Source organism: Pangasianodon hypophthalmus, chromosome 23 (assembly GCF_027358585.1).
Source record: "Pangasianodon hypophthalmus isolate fPanHyp1 chromosome 23, fPanHyp1.pri, whole genome shotgun sequence".
Lineage (NCBI taxonomy): Eukaryota > Metazoa > Chordata > Actinopteri > Siluriformes > Pangasiidae > Pangasianodon > Pangasianodon hypophthalmus.
The window spans coordinates 5,551,558-5,571,142 of record NC_069732.1 but is presented as its reverse complement, the minus strand read 5'-3'; the positions used below and the strand labels follow the sequence as shown (position 1 = coordinate 5,571,142).

The 19,585-nt window shown below is 39.2% G+C and overlaps 1 protein-coding gene across 1 annotated transcript; it reads left to right on the top strand.

The window, feature by feature from the left end:
• Positions 1-890: 890 nt before the first annotated feature.
• Positions 891-18,868, top strand: dnmt1 (DNA (cytosine-5-)-methyltransferase 1). Its single transcript, XM_026929737.3, has 34 exons — positions 891-1,133; positions 2,554-2,596; positions 3,652-3,759; positions 3,864-4,107; positions 4,219-4,291; positions 4,752-4,836; positions 4,924-4,964; positions 5,079-5,133; positions 5,241-5,324; positions 5,422-5,531; positions 5,621-5,739; positions 5,820-5,912; positions 6,007-6,158; positions 6,242-6,429; positions 8,030-8,213; positions 9,138-9,235; positions 9,760-9,913; positions 10,082-10,197; positions 10,738-10,936; positions 11,213-11,346; positions 11,489-11,668; positions 12,180-12,404; positions 12,498-12,690; positions 13,113-13,203; positions 13,289-13,420; positions 13,515-13,797; positions 14,228-14,369; positions 14,476-14,642; positions 14,718-14,895; positions 15,710-15,905; positions 15,991-16,154; positions 17,961-18,077; positions 18,407-18,497; positions 18,582-18,868. The coding sequence occupies exons 1-34, from the start codon at positions 1,087-1,089 to the stop codon at positions 18,617-18,619; spliced, it is 4,524 nt and encodes a 1,507-aa protein (XP_026785538.1). The 5' UTR covers positions 891-1,086; the 3' UTR covers positions 18,620-18,868.
• Positions 18,869-19,585: the final 717 nt, after the last annotated feature.

Sequence of the window (19,585 nt, the reverse complement as noted above, 5' to 3'; positions counted from 1 at the left end):
ATAATAATTATTATTATTATTATTAGTTGTAGTAGTAGCAATTTTATTGTTGTTATTATTATCATCATAAGTAGTAGTTATAGTATTGCTGTTGTTGATGATGATGGTCTCAACAGGCTTAACAGCATTCAGTTTGCATCACCGCTCCCGTGTAGGCCATGCAGTGCAATCTCCCGCCTTTCCTGGCACCAATCAAAGCGGTACAATGCAGGGTTGCCAGATTCGCGTTTCAAAACAAATCATTCACATCATGCAAAAAATCAGCCAATCTTCATATTATCCCTTCCAAATAACACGGCTTCTGAAATCCATCAAGAACAGCATTGTAAAATTGGTTGTAATATTAAATGCAACATGATCCAAGACATTTTTAAGGGGATCCTAATAAAAATACGCTGTTTTCTTAAACTTTTTTCACCGGTGTCCTATGTTGGCATTGTTTTATTTTAGATAACTTTATTATTTTATATTTATATCGTCACTGAGAAAGAGTAACACTCAAAATATGTCCAAATCCATCCCTCGGACATAAAAACTCAACTTGTGGCAGCAATTAAAAAGTATTTCGGTTCGGTAGATAAACCGAGGATCTGGCAACAATCCATTACTATCCATCATATGGCGGCGTCTATGGTGAAACGTCACTTTGGATCATTCCATTGAAACGAGAGGTATTTTGAATAAAATGATTTGGTAACAGCGTAGGGATGGAAATTTTATTTTTTTAATTAACGACGCATCACTTTTGGGTATTTATATTTCAGTAATAATTTACCAATCTATTTGAATAAACAGACTTTTTTTAATTTTACTTCTCACTCCTGTGTACCCTATACTTTGAATTCGTGGTACGGTCCATAGTACCCGCGCGAAAAAGCGGCCCGCGCGCTCACACACACACGGCTGCTGTGAAGTGTTTAAAGCCGCATCCCGGTGCTGCGGTGAAGCCGTGCTGCTGCTGCTGCTGCTCCTCCTGCCGCCCCTGTCTGTTTTTATAAACCTGATCGCTTTTAATCACTGTATTTTTTTTGTTTTGTTTTTAAACTTTCTCGTAGCCTGCACTTTCTTGTCGTTTTATCTGCTGAAATGCCTACCAGGACCTCGCTGTGTTTGCCGGAGGATGTGAAAGAACGGTATGTTAGCTAAAAACAAAAAAACAAAAACAAAAACAAAATGGAGAATATGAAATTAGCTAAGCTAGCTGTCTTTGAGCTAGGGTTAATTTACAGAACACACAGCTAGCTTGGGTTAACTAGCTGTTCTTCTAAATCATGGTGGGTTGTTTTGTTTAAATAAATATTAGCTGGCTAGCTAGCAAGCTTTGCTCTTCCTGCAACAGTGAACTCGCATTAGCTTGCTAGCTGGCTTCTTGTTTTGGTCTGTGTGAGTGTTAGCATGCTAGCTAACTTGGCTCACGCGCCCGCTGTCATCCAGCAGGCTGAATTTGGCGCCAAATAATAATGGCTGCTTACTGTTATTACCCCGCGTGTCACCCCCCCCCCCCCCCCCCCCCCCACCTCATCATTTAACTCATTTATTTACCATCAAAACCTGTAAACTCACAAGATATCCAAAACTAAGTGCTAGTTAGCTTTTCCTGCATGAGCCATGTTCTATTTTTATCCCGTGGTGTTTGTCAGGTTTGTATTAAAAAGCCTTTAGTTCCTGTAATGTTACATCCAATTAGGAGGCATGACGTAGGGCTGGAGAGGTGTAACGATTTGATATCAATATCGCGATATTTTAATATTTTGAGGACATTTAAAAACAACAAAATCTGACCTAAGTTTTGAGTCTAGTTGAGAGCATATAAAAATGTATGTCGTATAAAATAAAACAAACAAACTTAAAAACACTGAACAGGGAAGACATGTAGGACACCACCACACAGATTAAAATGCTAATTAGTAAAAGTCTGTAAAGTTTTTACTTTTGAAAAGACACAGTTAACATTATTCTTCAGCCGAGATCTCGGAGCAGACGATGGCAGCGGGTCTGAAGACCTGGAACAGAGCGATGGCGCGGTGAATCAGAGCTGTAGGAGGGAGAGAAACTATTAAGACCAACCAACAATAAAACTTAAATAGCTTTTAACGTTCAGTCAAATGCTGTTAATACCCTTAAGGAAAACATTTTCAGCCGAAATGCTGACGTTTCGGCGGCGTTTGTAAGTTTGTTAGTTGGCAGGAATCCTTCGAGGTTTATCCATAACTCTACAACAGTGTTTCTCTATCAGACAGGGTTACACACACAACCTCTTTAGGAAGCTATGAAGCCATGATTAACATTAATTATCCAAATAAGAGGTTCCTTAAGGAACCTTTTTCAGTTCTTGAACAAATCATCTTCAGGTGTTGACGCTTTTATTAACTGTAATAAAAATCTCAGTGGATGTTAATCTGTTTTCGTCATGTTTTCAGTTAGTTCAGGTGAGTATCAAAATTTGTTAGCTGAGCAACACTTGCCTACAAGTTTATAGAGAATATAATGAGTTACGCTGGTAAATTTATATATTTTTTGTGCATGGCTCTAATGTACTTTTTATACTTTCAGACTGCAGGCGCTGGATAAAGGTGATGACAGTTTGTCAGATGAGGTACGTACACGTCACCAAAAAGCTTTTTACCTGTTTGAAGTATAGTTTAAGGGTTTGAGGCATACGAATTGGTAACAAGACACACTAGACTTGCTGGTGATGGAGGCATCGCCATCTACGCCTTTGATGTCAAGTTCTACTTTTTTATTTTTATTTTTTAAATTATTTTAAGCTCTTGTTTCTTTCAGCACCGTTGCACTCGCAGTGTCAGGAGTCGATCAGTAATTGACCGTAGTGTAGTCCAGTGAATCTGAATCAGAAATCTACATCTGATTAGAACACTAATAATTGATTACATAATTGATAAATGATCATCTCCAAATTAACCGGTTAGCTTCTGTATTGTTATAAATCTTTTATTAGAAACAGCATAGTTAAATACTCAATTTTATTTCGAAATGGAGACGTGCAGCATTGGAGCAGCTTGCTGTGTTGTGATCTTTATCGTGTGATAATCTTTCCTAAAAAACAGGTTTGGACAGATTATGGTGCATTATCAGAAGAGTTTTGCTCTGATGCAGCATGTGGAAGTCTTGTTGCCTATCAATGCAAAACACCACACTTATTGTTAGTTATTTTATATATATATATATATATATATATATATATATATATATATATATATATATATATTTCCTTTTTTCAATAAACTTATGATGCAAACTTGCATTTCATTTGTAATATTTTATGCTGCTTTTTTATATTCAACAAGAAATTGGATTTAAAGGTGATTTATTTTGGTTTTGTTGGGTGTTCAGCAGAGAGATCAGATACGGCCCTTGTGAAATTGAAGGGACATGACGTTATACTTGTTTGTGTACCAGTACTGTGAGAATTATAAGCTTTATTGCAGTTCATTTTTGCCCATGCCATCCACTACTACTTCATGCTGATTTTTCTGAGGATGGTGTTAGGTTTTGTCCCAGGAAATCACAGGACTCCTAGGATTTTTTTTTTTTTTTTTTTTCCCCTCAAAGAACTCCTTCCCAATTAAGAACTAAATTCTCATAATGATTGAGTACCCTTGTGATGGATGAATGTGTCCTCCTGTTTAGGATTGTGTGAAGGAGAAGCTCAGGTTACTGCAGGACTTCCTGCGTGATGACACTCAGGTCCAACTCAAAAACCTTGAGCTCAAGCTGAAAAACTCTGAACTTACCACGGTGAGCGTCTTGCCTTCTTTATTTATTTAAAAAAAAAAAAAAAAAAGGTTTTAATGTGTGAACTGGTAATTAGAACTTCTTTCTCACTCTACTGTTCATTTTAGGAGGTGTACACGTCCGAAGTGAAAGCTGTGCTGAAGAAGGCTTTAGGTTTGGGCAAGGAAGGTCACGGCGATGGGGCGGAGCAGAACGGGCACTCGAATGGCTTCTCTGAAAATGGATCTCATAAAGATAATGGTGAAAAAGAAGGAGCCATGGAAACTCAGGAGGAAGGAGAAACCATGAAATCTCCCAGCACATCAAAGGGCAGGGGTGGCAGACGCAGTAAAGCAGACTCTGAGCCTAAAAGTGAGTAATCGGTTAAGTTTTACTGCAGTTCGCCTGTCATAAAGGTTTTTACAACTTATCACATTTAATTTGTGTAACGCTGCATGATCTTTTCTCTGATCCAACCGACAGAATCTCCTGCAAGCTCAAGGGTCACACGCAATTCTGGAAAACAACAAACGATCCTGTCAATGTTCTCAAGAGTGTAAGGATGAAAATCCAAATTTCATACAGATTTATTTTTTTTTCTTCAGTAGAGTTGTGGAAAATGATTTTTACACACGGGTGGTATGATTAGAATTGTTATTTCTTATTGCAATATTTTCACTATATAGAAGTTTGGCTAAAAAATACCAGACCTGCTAATCATAATCATTTGTCCAAGTTCCCTTGTCTTCAAAAATTAAGTGTTTGTTAATGTAAAAAGAGTGAAATGATTGGTACTAAATAGGGTTCTGTGTTGGTGTACCAGGAAAATATTGTCATATCGCCCACTCCTTAACAAAAAAATTTAATTTCATGTACCTATAAAGCAGAAGTAAAAAAAAAATGTGGCATTATAGATTTATATGTAATATAGTGGTAATATTGTAAGACATTGAGTGCTGTAGTATCAGATTTTTTTTCTAAAATGTAGTAACCAGTTTGAAATTTTTCTCCTGCAGACCCAAGCGCAAGTCTGATGAGGTGAATGGCGAAGCTACAAATGGTGATACAGAGGTTAACACTGAGGAAGCTGATGTTGAGGAGGTAGACAGTAGTGTATTTTGTCTGCTAAAGTGCTAAACATTTGGTTTTCAATAGTCTGATTTGAATTTATTTTCTTTTTAAATGAAGACCCGTGAAGAAAAACGTCTCAAAACGGAAGAGGATGAAAAGTAGGTTTAAAATTTAAGTGTACTTGTCATTCAAGGCTTTAAGGCACTCAGCTGTGATGAGGCAGCTTTAATAACATGACGCTTGTGAGAGCTATCTCTTTCCTTTCTTCTCAGACCGACCACTGAAAACTCCAATGCTGAGAAGACCAAGCCTGTGAACACAGCCAAGGTGATGCTTTCTTTTTATTTCATGAACCTTAACTGACATGTGTCCAACCTGGTTTTCCTGATATCCACTGGCTCACAAACCTCTAACGTTCCTTTCTGCCATTTCAGACACCTCCACCCAAGTGTCCTGACTGCAGGCAGTACCTGGACGACTCTGACCTCAAGTTTTTCCAAGGAGATCCTGATGATGCGGTAATGTTTTGTTCCTGCCTCCATTTAAGAGCTGGTGAAAAATTTCAAATGCTTTATTTTTCCTTCTGTATTAATCGTCATTGTATCTCATTGGCAGCTTGATGAACCAGAGATGTTAACAGATGAGCGTCTTTCATTGTTCGACTCGAATGAAGATGGGTTTGAAAGTTATGAAGACTTGCCTCAACACAAGATTACAAACTTTAGGTAGGAGGAGGGGGTTTACTGAGAACTTTTTTACTCCTCAATTTCACACTTTTCCTTTTGCTATATTATTTTCTTTTGATTTTGTTTAGCGTCTATGACAAACGTGGCCACCTGTGTCCATTTGATTCTGGACTCATCGAGAAGAACGTTGAGTTGTACTTCAGTTGTGCGGTCAAGCCCATCTATGATGACAATCCCTGTATGGATGGTATGTTTGGAGGATCCAGCAGTACTAAATGAGCTATATTTGTCTCCTTATGGCTGAGATGCTATTTTTGTGTCCTCCAGGTGGTGTACCTGCCAAAAAGCTGGGACCAATCAATGCCTGGTGGATCACTGGCTTTGATGGAGGAGAGAAAGCTCTGATTGGCTTCACCACAGGTAACATCATGAGGTGTCGTAATTTTAACTGTATTACAACCAAATTTGTTTTGCATTAGCTGCTCACATTCTGTCTATCTCTTGCTCTCTGCAGCGTTTGCTGACTACATCCTAATGGAGCCGAGTGAGGAATACTCTCCAATCTTTGCCCTGATGCAGGAGAAGATCTACATGAGTAAGATTGTGGTCGAGTTTCTTCAGAAGAACCCAGATGCTACATATGAGGACCTGCTTAACAAAATTGAGGTTAAAATTTAAAGTCTCTTTGAGTTAATGAACATGGGTTTACTAGTTTACTGAAAGAGCGCTGCTGTTTTATCCCTTTACAGACCACAGTCCCTCCGGCTGGGCTGAACTTCAATCGCTTCACCGAAGACACTCTCCTGCGTCATGCCCAGTTTGTTGTGGAGCAGGTGGAGAGCTACGATGAGGCCGGAGACTCAGACGAACAGCCCATCATTGTTACCCCGTGCATGAGGGACCTAATCAAACTGGCTGGAGTCACTCTGGGCAAGAGGTAGGCTGGGGGACTTGGGGTGTTGTAATGATGTGTTGGATTTTACACTGTGAATCAGTGCAGTTAACTGTGAACTGTCAACATCGGTGTGGCTGGGAGGTGCGTGCTTGAAGCGCCAAGGTTTGATTCGTTAGGGGCTTCTGGGTTCCAATCTTATTCCAACATTTGCATCTTCTGTAACTGGAACAGTTTACAAACCAAGAAATGTTTGGTAGTTGTGGAAACTCTGCTTTTAATTTCTTTTGCATGTGTCAGTGTTTTTTGTTTTGTTCCCCTGCCCCCCCCGGTGAACTCCTGCCGCTATATTAAAAACAAGCTGTTATTGCATCATTAGGTTTAATCCTGACAGCTGTGAACTGATTGTAATAATTATAAATCCATATATAAAAATCTGTTTGAAATGAAAAATGATGGGGGGGAAAAAAGCAGTGTTAGTATGACTTGTTTTGCAAGTTAAAATCCGACGAGGGGAAAAAAAAAACAAAAAACAGCACTTTGACACAGGTTACCGAAAAGAGTGTGGTGGTTTTCTTATTTATTTACTAACTGTTTCACGTGATAGTTTAGGTTATTCAGTAGACAGTGTTAACTGTAATTTCTATTATTTTTTTTTTTTCCGAAAGCACTCCATCGTCCTATAATTATACAGTACGTTAATGAGTTAATACATTGATACTGACTATAATCTCTGCTTTACTTCAAATAATGAAAACATAAGATCTAATAAAAGACCCAAAATACTGTGAATTGGCCGGGCTAGACCTAACAGAACCTGGACACAACATGAGCAAATATGCCTTCAGACTATGTAATACAGCAACTGCTGGGAAAGTTCGTATAAACGTATGAATGAGTACAGGTAATGTAGTTCCTCTTCTTGTTTCAGGCTGAAGCTGATATCATCATTGTTCAGTTATTATTTTGGAGTTTGTATCTAATTTGACGTGGGTTTGGGTTCTGTTTTACAAATAGTTTTGCTGCCGCTTGTGCTATGTTAATGTCTAATGCTTCTCTGGCATTCCCTAATGCAGCATGCTGCTGTACTGGTAGGTAACCTTTAATTTGCGCCTCTGGAGTGCTTGTGATTTTGGTTGTTGTTTTGATTGATGCTGACTTGCAGTGGGAAGCACTGATTGCCAGACCTCATGATCGGCTGTAAGGGATGGGTGATGTAGCAAACGCATTGCTCATGATGTACTCTTAATCTAATTATATTGAGTTGGTCTGAATAATTGTTAAATGTGGATGAAATTCAACATTTAAATTACATGAGGAAATGTTTGAACAACTCTGTACAGCAGAGGTCTTTAATCTTGTGTACAAATAGGTGCTGTGTGGATTCAGGTTTTCATTCCAACCAAGATTTAAAAATCCCTGCTGTAGGTTTGGAAATTTATCAGTCTTGAATTGTAAGAGTGCTTTTTAAAAAGTTTGCATCACCCTGCCCTGAAGAGCTCTGCATTTATTCATTTTTTCTTTTTCGTAAAAACCGCATGTCTCCATCTCTGCTTAGCTAGTAAGTGGTCTCTTCTTGTCATTCAGCTGTGTTTGTGTTCCTAATGTGTGCCCATTTTTCCCTATTTTATTCCCCCTTTTTCAGGAGAGCAGCCAGAAGACAAGCTATTCGACATCCTACAAAGATCGAGAAGGATATCAAGGGTCCGACAAAAGCTACCACAACGAAGCTTGTGTATCAGATTTTCGATGCCTTCTTTGCAGAGCAGATTGATCAGAATAATAAAGAGGGAGGAGGACTTAAGAGGCAGCGCTGTGGGGTCTGTGAGGTGAGCTTTAACTCGTGTTCGAACTCAGTTTGAACCATCAATTTTCACTATTCAGGCAGATGGTTTTTTTTTTTTTTTTTTTTTTTTTTTTTTTTTTTCTTCAAATTTCTTTTTCTCCCCCTCTCCTCCCCATACAGAAAAAGTGCTGACCATTATGTCTTCTGTAATATGGTCACAGTGTATTTTGTGACCTTTTTTCCCCATAACAATGTTACAGCTGAATTCTAGCTTGTGTAATTAATAAATACTCAATTTTTAAAAGTTTTAGACCACTGTGTGCAGCAGTGGGACCATTTCATGACCTCCAATACCAATGAACATCAAAAATTAAGTAGTTTTGTCACTACATGCTCTGTCCTTGTTTTTCTTGCTTGCCCCTCCATGATTGGTCAGGACATGAAAAGAGATTAACGTCACTGGGAGCATTCTTTTCCCCCTCCGTCATGGCAGAGCGCTTCCAACACACCTGTGGCAGCCCGTTTTAGAAGTTTAACCAAATGTAGCTGCTTCCTATTACCGTTGTATGTAAAATGTGCACCTGTGGGTAATGGGGGGAAAAGTCACATCTAGTCTGAGAGCAGCCTAATGAAATATCAACATGTTTGCTAAACCTTTTGGCCGAACGATCCTAGGTGCGTAGTGTGTCGGGATGAAAAAATCTAAACAATGCATTCCTTTTATGCATAGATTTAGTAAAAGTTGTTTGATTAGATAACTGAGAGAAATTTTATACAAGTAATTTCCAACCGATATTACTGGAGTCACTATATTCCCTGCACTACAGGGTCTAGTATGGCATGGTCATACCCCAAGTTGTTAGCATATAATGCACTGAAAACAATTTGTCCTAAAGTCTAGGGGATTGCCATGATTTTCATTTGGTTTTAATAGTAAGGTTTTAATGAGTTTACTTCCTTCCTCCAGGTGTGCCAAGCCCCTGATTGTGGTAAATGTTCTTCATGTAAGGACATGATCAAATTTGGAGGCAGTGGTCGCAGCAAGCAGGCCTGTCAAAAGAGGAGGTATACACTGTTTTTGCTAGATCTTTAGTGCTACTGTGTGTGCAAAAATAAGTTTTATACAGCCATTGTGTGAGTATAGGCACTGTTAATGGGAAGACTGTCAGATTGAGTAGATTGTCAACTAGATTTTCAGTTCTTTTTTTTTTTATGGCTGTTTTACTCCACTCCTTGTCTGAATTTTGTAATGAGATCTTGTGTGGGGGCGAAACGTTGCTACATGGAAAGAAATTTAAGTTTGCTCTGTGCTTAAACCTAGGCTTATCTGTAACGAGTCAGTGTCTAACATCCTGCGTACCTAGTACTGTGTTCTCATACTTTCCGTTTAAACAGACAACATGTTTTGGTTGTGAGTAATACTAATGAACACCAGACACCGTTTCTGTTGAACAATTTGCTGTCTGTTGAAGGGAGAAAGTAGTAAAGACAGACATTTTGTCTCTAAGTAGTCTTTTTCTCATAAGTTTAATGTGTCTAATAAGCCCACTGCTGGTAAATAGAGCTAAACAGATGTGTATTTTATCCAGATGTCCCAACATGGCAGTGAAGGAAGCAGAGGATGATGAGAATATAGACGAGGAAGACGTCTTGCCGCTCTTTAAAGATGCATCAAAGAAGATGTCTCAAGCTAAGAAAAAGCAGACCAAGAACAAAATCACCTGGGTGGGAGAACCCATTAGGGTATGTACACATTTACTAGTGGCAAAAACCTTGGCTGGTTTTTGCCACTTGAACAAAAAACCCAACTGTTAATGTGTGTCTTGGTTGCCTAATAATGAATCAGTCCTGCAGCCTTACAGTTGCATTCTTGGTGAGTGATTCATTTAAATGTTTTTTTTCCCCCCACAGACTGAAGGAAAACGCGACTACTATATGAAGGTGCGTGTGGAAAATGAGGTGCTGGAAGTCGGAGATTGTGTGTCCGTCAGCCCAGATGACCCCTCTCATGCACTCTACCTCGCCAGGTAACTGTGGTGCTTTAATGTTGCCTGAAAGACAGAAATAAACACCATTTACTTCCAAAATTGACCTGTTCAACTGAAATGGAATATTTAGGTGGGGAAATAAGCTAAGGCTGTATGTTTATCCTTTTTGTTGACTGGATTGTGAAAAATGTCCAAAAACAAACATGAAGTCTGAGTCAGACAGTGATCATTTTTGGGTATATAAATTAATTTTATTTTTATTATTTTTTTTTAATATAAATATTGATTTGTTTTTCATGCATGATGTGCTCAAAATTCAGAATGTTTTAGGTGCCTAAGTGAAATGATGTTTTAATAAATTACAAAAATTCTAGCTAGATTGTTGGTAATTAATCTTGCACATGGACATGAACAAACATGGTTATGGTCAGGGTTGGTTTCAGGTTGTCTTTGAGCATGTAGTATTTCTCAAACAGTGTAATGGACATCTAAAGTTCTTTATTTACAGGAACTATTACATGGCTCATGTAGGTTACCAGGCATGAAATTTTACCTGACACATTTTCATTATTTTTTTAGGATTACAGCTTTGTGGGAGGAGGATGAGAAGATGTTTCATGCGCACTGGTTCTGCCGTGGCACAGACACCGTTCTTGGCGAGTCCTCGGACCCTCTGGAGCTCTTCCTTGTGGATGAGTGTGAGGACATGCAGCTGAGTTTCGTGCACGGCAAAGTCAATGTGCACTACAAGGCTCCTTCAGAGGACTGGTTCATGGAGGTGTGATTGTTTGCTCCTTGACTCTTTACTAAACACTGAGATTTAAGTGAGAATTCTGGACTACAGAAAACGTTCTGTTCGGCTTATGTGCTTTCTGATATTGCAGATGGCCATAATATAGAAATTCGAGTTTGAACAAATTAATTTGCTGTCAGTCTCATATTGCAGTCAATCATGAATGTTTAGTGTGAGTGATTTTTGTATGTCAGAATATTTTGTCTATTAGTTTTACTAAACATTTTAAAGGCAGCCTGTTAAATTCGTTTTTCCCCTCAGGGTGGTCTTGTTGATGACATAAAGGTCATTGAGGATGACGGAAAAAGCTTCTTTTATCAACTATGGTACGACGGAGATTTTGCTCGGTTTGAGACACCACCCAAGGTCATCCCAGACGAAGACTCCAAATACAAGTTTGTTGTTTTGGAATTATCTTCTAAATTTTCATACAAATTGAATTTGTTTTACCAATACACTTGAATTGGTTCATGCAAACAGGAAAGCTATTTTTAGATTTAATTTTTAACCATATTCTGCTGAACTGCTTTAATGCAGGTTCTGTGCCAGCTGCACTAGAAATAAAGAGCAGCAGGAACAGGAGATGCCTCGTGCCTTCGATCCCCTGGAGGATGAAGAGAGTGACACTAAAGTCTTGTATTCCTTGGCTTGCCTGAAGGGGGAGCAATACAGAGTGGGAGATGGCGTATACTTGCCGCCTGAGGCTTTCACATTTGGGTAAGTGAAGAGCAAAGACACAAATTTGTCCACAAATGAGTCATGTAAAAAAAAATTTTTTTTTCTTTTCTTTTTTGACCAAATGTTTTTATCAATTGACTTCTGTGCAACACAGTCATACTTAAACAAAATTGATTAACACGCAGTTCAGTTTGAACAAAATCAGACCTTATTTGGACTTAAACCCACATGCACATGTGGTTTGAAACTGATTAGGGGTTTAAATACCCATATGAAGTGGCTTCCTCATTTCAGACAATTTGATGGAATCTAATCTGGCATATTTTGCTTAAACATTTGTCATCACTACAGGCAGTATGTGTCTTGACTGACAATGTAATATTCTAGTGAAACCAAATGATACTATTGGACAGATTAAGAAATAATACAGAAATAAGCTGCATGAAATTAACTATCAGGGCAGCTGCAGGTATTTATTTCCTCAGCTTGCCAGAATTTGTTCCTGGTTCAGATATCACTTTTGATCCAAACGTAATGATCTTTATCCCAGGGTGAAAGCTGCAAGCCCAGTGAAACGTCCTCACCGGAAAGAGGATGTGGATGAGGACCTTTATCCAGAATACTACAGGAAGTCCTCAGACTACATCAAGGGATCCAATCTGGATGCTCCAGAGCCATTCCGTATCGGACGCATTAAAGAGATCTATTGCACCAAGCGCAGCAATGGCAAGCCAGATGAATCAGAGGTCAAACTGCGCATCTACAAATTCTACAGGCATGTATTCATGAATCTTGATCAAATCGAATGAACTATAATCCATAAGTTATTTAACTACATTGTACATGAATTTAACGCAATTCTTTACAGACCAGAGAACACTCACAAGGGGCCGAAGGCTGGCTACCACACTGATATAAACCAGCTTTACTGGAGTGATGAAGAGGTGTCTGTGAACATGGCAGATGTACTGGGTCACTGTCGTGTGGAGTACGGGGAGGACCTGGTGGAGAGTGTGCAAGAGTACTCCAGTGGTGGAACGGATCGGTTCTACTTCCTAGAGGTAAAACTGGAACTAAATCGTTATGTGGATATTCTGTAAAGTTAAAACTAACTATGGACACACAAAGCACCATGTATTCATTAATAAATTAAACACTGTAATCACTGACATACTGCTGTTGTATTAGAGGGACAAAGCACTTTGGGATGTGCTTTTAGTTGGGAAATGTTCAACTTCATGGTGATAACAGTAGCTCATTGCACCACCTTGTCGTCGATTATTTTTACTTTGATGTTCTGTGGAGTGTGTGTGTGTGTGTTAAATTCCTTAATCATCACTTTTATAGTACATGCCTATAAAATGTAAATCACTGTTTTCCCTTAATTTGAGCCTCAGCACAGAAGCCAAAGTATATTTTGCAAACCTTATTCTAGTAAAGCAATAAATTCACTGCAATCACAAGGTGTTATTGTTTACCACAGGCCTACTGTGCCAGATCAAAAACCTTTGAAGACCCACCAAACCATGCTCGCTCTGTTGTAAACAAGGGCAAAGGAAAAGGAAAGGGAAAAGGTATAAATGTGTAGAGTTCACTTTTATTGAGTTATGTAATTCTCTACATAGTATGCAGAAATTGTTGACTCCTTTTGTCGTTTAGGTAAAGGGAAAGGAAAAGCTTCCTCACAGGATACCCAAGAGCAGGAGACTCTAGAGCTCAAAGTCCATAAGCTGCGCACACTGGATGTGTTCTCCGGCTGTGGTGGTCTGTCAGAAGGCTTCCACCAAGCAGGTGTGTCCTTGCTTCAACTGCAGTTCCTTCCATACATGCACTTCCCCCTTCCCTTTTAAAAATGAGATGCATGTATGCATTCGTATGCTTCTAGGTATCTCTGAGACCCACTGGGCCATTGAGATGTGGGATCCTGCTGCACAGGCCTTCAGGCTGAATAACCCAGGCACCACAGTGTTCACAGAGGACTGCAATGTTCTGCTGAAGCTGGTAATGTCTGGAGAGAAGACCAACTCTCTCGGCCAGAAACTCCCACAGAAGGGAGATGTTGAGATGCTGTGTGGAGGGCCGCCGTGCCAAGGCTTCAGTGGAATGAACCGCTTCAACTCACGCACTTACTCCAAGTTTAAGAACTCCCTTGTTGTTTCTTATCTGAGGTCAGTATAAAAGGTGCCTGAAGGTTATTTATTTTTATTTATTTATTTATTTGCACAAAAATGAATCAATTTGGAAAATAGTTTGCGTGTGACTGTACAAGGTCACATGAGGCAGGGGCATTTTTAATTTTTGCTCAACAGCTGGTATCTAACTTTAGTTGTCAGGTGCCAACATTTACAGTTAACCACAGCACTTCTGGTTTTTGACCACCTGTTTTTGTCAGACCAAACACAAATGAAATTCCCCTGGTGGAATTGAATTCACTGGAAGCAGTTACTTTTGCATCACTGCTTATTAGCAGCCATGCTGGACTTATGCCACACTGTTTGTGTTCTGTTGCTTGGCATACACCTAAAAATTTACCTCTCAAGAATTTTCCTTTTGGCAATGTTGACATACCTGCATCATGCATGCGTTTTCTGTTTTCAGTTACTGTGACTACTACAGGCCAAAGTTCTTCCTGTTGGAAAACGTCCGAAACTTTGTGTCCTTTAAGCGCTCCATGGTCTTGAAACTCACTCTGCGTTGCCTAGTGCGCATGGGCTACCAGTGCACGTTTGGTGTACTCCAAGTAAGTGTTTCTGGTACTTATTTAAGATCCAGCATAAAATTTGTTTCCTTTTTTTCAGTGGATGTTTTAAGTGATCCATCGTAATTACTGCTCCTGTTCTTTGTAGGCGGGGCAGTACGGAGTGGCCCAGACACGGCGCAGGGCAATTATACTGGCTGCTGCTCCGGGTGAGAAACTCCCACGCTACCCAGAACCACTGCACGTGTTTGCTCCAAGAGCATGCTCCCTCAGTGTAGTGGTTGATGACAAAAAATACGTCTCCAACGTAACTAGGTAACTACTTCAGTTACTAACTTTTTTTAATCAGATTGTTTTGTTAGTTTGTGTACTAATGTTTTTCTTCCGCAGAGGGAATGGCGGTATCTATCGAACCATTACAGTCCGGGACACCATGTCTGACCTCCCAGAGATCCGTAACGGAGCCTCTGCTCTAGAGATTTCTTACAACGGCGAGCCACAATCCTGGTTCCAGAGACACATTCGGGGTGCACAATACCAGCCCATTCTCAGGGACCATATCTGCAAGGTTAGCCTGTCATTATGGTTTTCTTAATGCCACCAGATAACAGAACAGCTAAGCCTTAAAAATACCGATCTGTGTATGAGAGATTACTACAGACAAAAATAAAATGTTTCCCACGAAATTTGCGTACAGGGACACCTTACCGAGTCAATGAATTTTCAGGAATGCCCTTATCATGCCACAGATTTAAGAATATTAAGAAAGATAGGGCAAATATGTACCATGTATTTGGGTCATTAAAGCTTTTTTTTTTATTCTAAGCTTTCCACTTATCCAGCTGAAAAAGCAGTATGTCTGTGAAACATACTGGATATACATAAAGGTTGTTACTTTAAGAACTATGGAAGCAAATTCAGAAAGGTTACTATACAGATACCATGAAACCTTCAGAAATGTGCAACTAACTGGATATACTTGTTACTGTATTGCTCCAAACAGACTCCATGATGGCAACACGTTGCTGTTAATTCTGCCTTCTGAAGGTGTTTGTGAAAATCATCCTTAAATACTAATTTTTGCATAAAGGTTTCTCTGCACTTGGAGTACAGAAAACCCTTAATTATAGAGTAGATCCGAGAAGAAAATCCTGGCAGTTCTTGTTGGTGGTAATCATTTGCTACAGATGTTGGATAGAAATTGAGTTTTAAAACACACTGGCATGTTTTGAAGTAGTTGGATCATTTCCTCTTCCCACCCTCATGGCTGTGAGTGGTGCAGCTTCATCACTGTTTGGCATTGGAGTATTGCCCACCACTAGTCCTGTGCCTTACATTAATGTTTGATTAATCTTACAGTCTCCCTTTTGATGATCTTACAGGACATGAGCGCCCTGGTGGAAGCGCGCATGCGTCACATCCCCCTAGCACCAGGCTCTGACTGGAGAGACCTGCCCAACATCGAGGTGCGACTACGGGACGGAACCACAACAAAGAAGCTTCGGTACACACACTCGGACAAGAAAAACGGCCGAAGTAGCACTGGTGCGCTGAGAGGAGTGTGTACTTGTGCTGGAGGTGCGTTGTCATTATTCTCACTCTGCACACAGAAATGCCTGCAGAAACTGCTTATTCATGACCTCTTTTCTTTCATTCCTATAAGGTAAACCATGTGACCCAGCAGACAGGCAGTTCAACACACTGATCCCGTGGTGTTTGCCTCACACGGGTAATCGTCATAACCACTGGGCCGGACTATATGGCAGGCTGGAGTGGGACGGATTCTTCAGCACCACCGTTACCAACCCTGAGCCCATGGGCAAGCAGGTACAGCTCTGATAACAACAGAACACCTAAGAAATCTCTGCACCAAGTTTATAAAAAAAAAAACAGAAAGACTGCAACTAAATTATAATTTTAAATCGAATCATCTATCAATTTATAATTGCGACCTCATGTGTATTGTCAGCGTCTTGCTGTATAATTTATCACAATATTGATATTGTATCATTATATTGCCCATCACTAGTGGAGGATATAAAGCAGCTTTCGTGAAATTCAGGAAAATGCAGCAGTGTGTTATTCTTCAATATGATGTGTACGGCAGTGCATACATGAATTTTCAAGGGTAAAACTTCACTTTTGCATGATGCTCTAGAAATTGGTGAGTTTGGTAGCTTATTCCTGATATTGGTCGCTTTAGGAAATTTTGTACATACCTAGAAAGGACAGCAAATAACTTGGCCTCTCGTCCAACAAAAGTAGTTGTCATGATATATTGTCCAAGAAATAATTGCAATATTTTATTGGTCACTTTATGCCACTAATATAATAGCATAATAATGCAAGTACATCCTTTCAAAGAGCAATGAACTTTTAATTCTTAAGAATATTCAGATATTGGAATTGGATTGTCAAACACCAGATTTTTAAATAAACAGTCCACAAGAGGGCACAACATCCAGAATAAAATGGCATCGAGTATAAATTAACAGCATTTTAGTTGATGAGAAAAGGCAAAAATTAAACCAAATAGTCACACATTTTAATATATTAACTTAAACATGTATCAAAAAAAAAAACATAAACTGCCCTTGGTGTGAAAACCTAATCTGCTGAAATATTACAGTGACTATACTACGGTAATACAGTACTGTGAATGCTTTATGCTTTAGTTAAAAGAAAGAGCGTATTCACGTGACTTAACATTCTACCTAGAATGCAACTTAAGTTCACTTGTGCATTCATGTCATTTTGTGCAGAAGCAAGTTGTAATACTACGTTTATGTCTGATTAATCTCCCATGTGTATAGGATGTAAAGTGCTTCGGTTTACTGGTGTTCTTTCACTGTTCAGCTTAACCCTGACATTATTGACTATGACTATGACTGGATTATTATAAATACCAGAACTATTCTTTCTAGATTTTTCTTCTTCAAAAAATATTGTCAGTGTATTATTATCATCTTGCGTGTCATTTTTAACAGTATGTTAATTAAAATCTGTGCTAGTGCTTACTACACATCTTAAATTTCGAATGCACACAGTTTTTGCATACAAATATGCATTTTTATCTTCAAATATTCATCGAATTTAAGTTAAATTTTTAATTTGACAGCCTGAGAACAGACAAGAGGACAGAAGCAGCACGAATGGCTAAAATGTTGATGTAATGCAATATCAAAGTAAGCAAAAATGATCCAGGTCGTGTCCATATATCGTACGATAAGTTGATAACGTAATTATCGTGAACAGTCTTCACAAGGTGGTTTATAATGAGCCATGCGAACTGAATTAACCAGAGCATGTGAGCGGATGATTGGCAGCAGGTTGTATTTCTGTTTAGTCTTCATGCTGGGAAACGTGTATATATACCATACAAGTGAATTATGGGAGTGCTATCGGATGGATCTAGTAGTGAGAGAACACCAGCACTTTCTAAATTCCTGTTCATACTCTGACTTATAGAATCATATTCCTCACATACTTATACTATATAATGCATTTGTTCTGTTCTCCCTTCAGTTTAATCCTTATACACATGGATCGTAACTGTTAGGAACTGGCTTCCATGTTGATTTTATCATGTTCTGCGGAGTAAAGAGTAATTCCTAATTGTGTGTGTGTTTTCAGGGGCGTGTGCTACATCCGGAACAGCACCGCGTGGTCAGTGTTAGAGAATGTGCTCGCTCGCAAGGTTTCCCCGATACGTACCGCTTCTTCGGCAATATCCTGGACAAACACAGACAGGTAAGGATCCTGCATCCTGAGCTATAGTCTGACACTTTTCACCGGAAGTGTAGCAACAAGCGCACATGCGTGCACACACCACCTCGTTCACTAAACTGTCTGGATATTAAGTGCGCATTATCTTCTATATCACTACTCACTGCTGTTAGTAGAATTCTTATACCTTATTCTTATACTTTATTCTTTTCCCCCCCTTACCTCTACATTATTCTTTATTTATTTATTTATCTGATTGCGTTATTTGAACATTTCCCTCACATTTATATTTTGTCTTCTATGTGAACACTGATGGGACAAATCTAAAGCACTTCATTTTTGCCTTTTGCTAGGTTGGAAACGCAGTGCCTCCACCTCTTTCCAAAGCCATTGGACTTGAAATCAAGAAGTGCATTCAGGAGAAGATGAAGCTTAATGCTACAGGTGTGTTGTTGATGTCTGGTTCTTGCAGTGATCAGTCTTTTTTTGAATCAGAATAGAGTTAATTCCTCTTTGTTTTCCTTTCAGAGCCTGTGAAACAGGAGAAGATGGATGTGTGTGAGTAGCACACCTCCGAGTACTTTAATTCCACATGTTTTTTCTCAGCTCATTCCATTAACACGTGCTGGTGTTGAGCCTGGCCACTCAGCTGGCCTCTCTATGGATGTGCGGTCTGTGCAGTGCCATTAAAAGTGTTTTATTCATTTTCTAAATGTAATTTTAATCGTGTATTTGCAATCTCCACTCGTGGTGGAATAAATTCTATGTAGTTTTTATATGTTGTAATATTTCAAATAAAGCTCTTATCAACTGGATGTCAAATTTGTGTAAATGTGTATTTAGTAAAATGAATTCTGTTGTATGTCCTAAAGGCTCATGCTATTTCAGTACTATTTTGCTCCTCCCTGTTTTCAATGATTTATTCTGGTAAAAATTAGTAATAAAATGCTGTGTACTCATTTGAACACCTTCTGGTAATGACTGAAGGCTAGTCTGTCCCGAAGCAGGTGTGCAAAAATATCACAGTACTTGAACTGTTATTCACTGTCCACTCGTTCCTCCTGCTCGTTCGTGCAGTTATCCAATCAGCCAGTTATGTGGCAACAGCACAATGAATAAAATCATGCAGATACAGGTCAAGCATCACTTAATGTTCAGATAAACGTCGCAATGGGGGAAATGATCAACTGTCTAGTTTCGGTAACCTGTGCTTGTGATGTGGTCTTCTCCTATTGTAACCTCTCGAGGTTTGGTGTGTTCTGAGGTTCTTTTCTGTTCACCATAGTTGTGGAGAGTGGTTATTTGACTTCCCATAGCCTTTGTCAGTTTGAAACAGCCTGGTCATTCTTCAGCAAGGTGTTTTCACCTGTAGAACTGGACAGGTTTTTTGTTTGTTTTTCACACCATTCTGTGTAAACTTTATAGAGACTTTTGTGGATTTCCTGACACAATTACACTTTTTGACCATGTAGCACACACTTTCATAGAAGGGAATTATTTATAGTTGTACTATCCAGTGTAACCCAGAGGCT

What these genes read in the sequence shown, in the direction of transcription:
- dnmt1 (XM_026929737.3), top strand. Translation starts at nt 1,087, where the DNA reads ATGCCTACCAGGACCTCGCTGTGTTTGCCGGAGGATGTGAAAGAACG. An exon ending in AAAACTCTGAACTTACCACG is followed by an intron (nt 3,760 to 3,863) that starts GTGAGCGTCTTG and finishes TGTTCATTTTAG; the next exon opens with GAGGTGTACACGTCCGAAGT. An exon ending in CTGTCAATGTTCTCAAGAGT is followed by an intron (nt 4,292 to 4,751) that starts GTAAGGATGAAA and finishes TTTCTCCTGCAG; the next exon opens with ACCCAAGCGCAAGTCTGATG.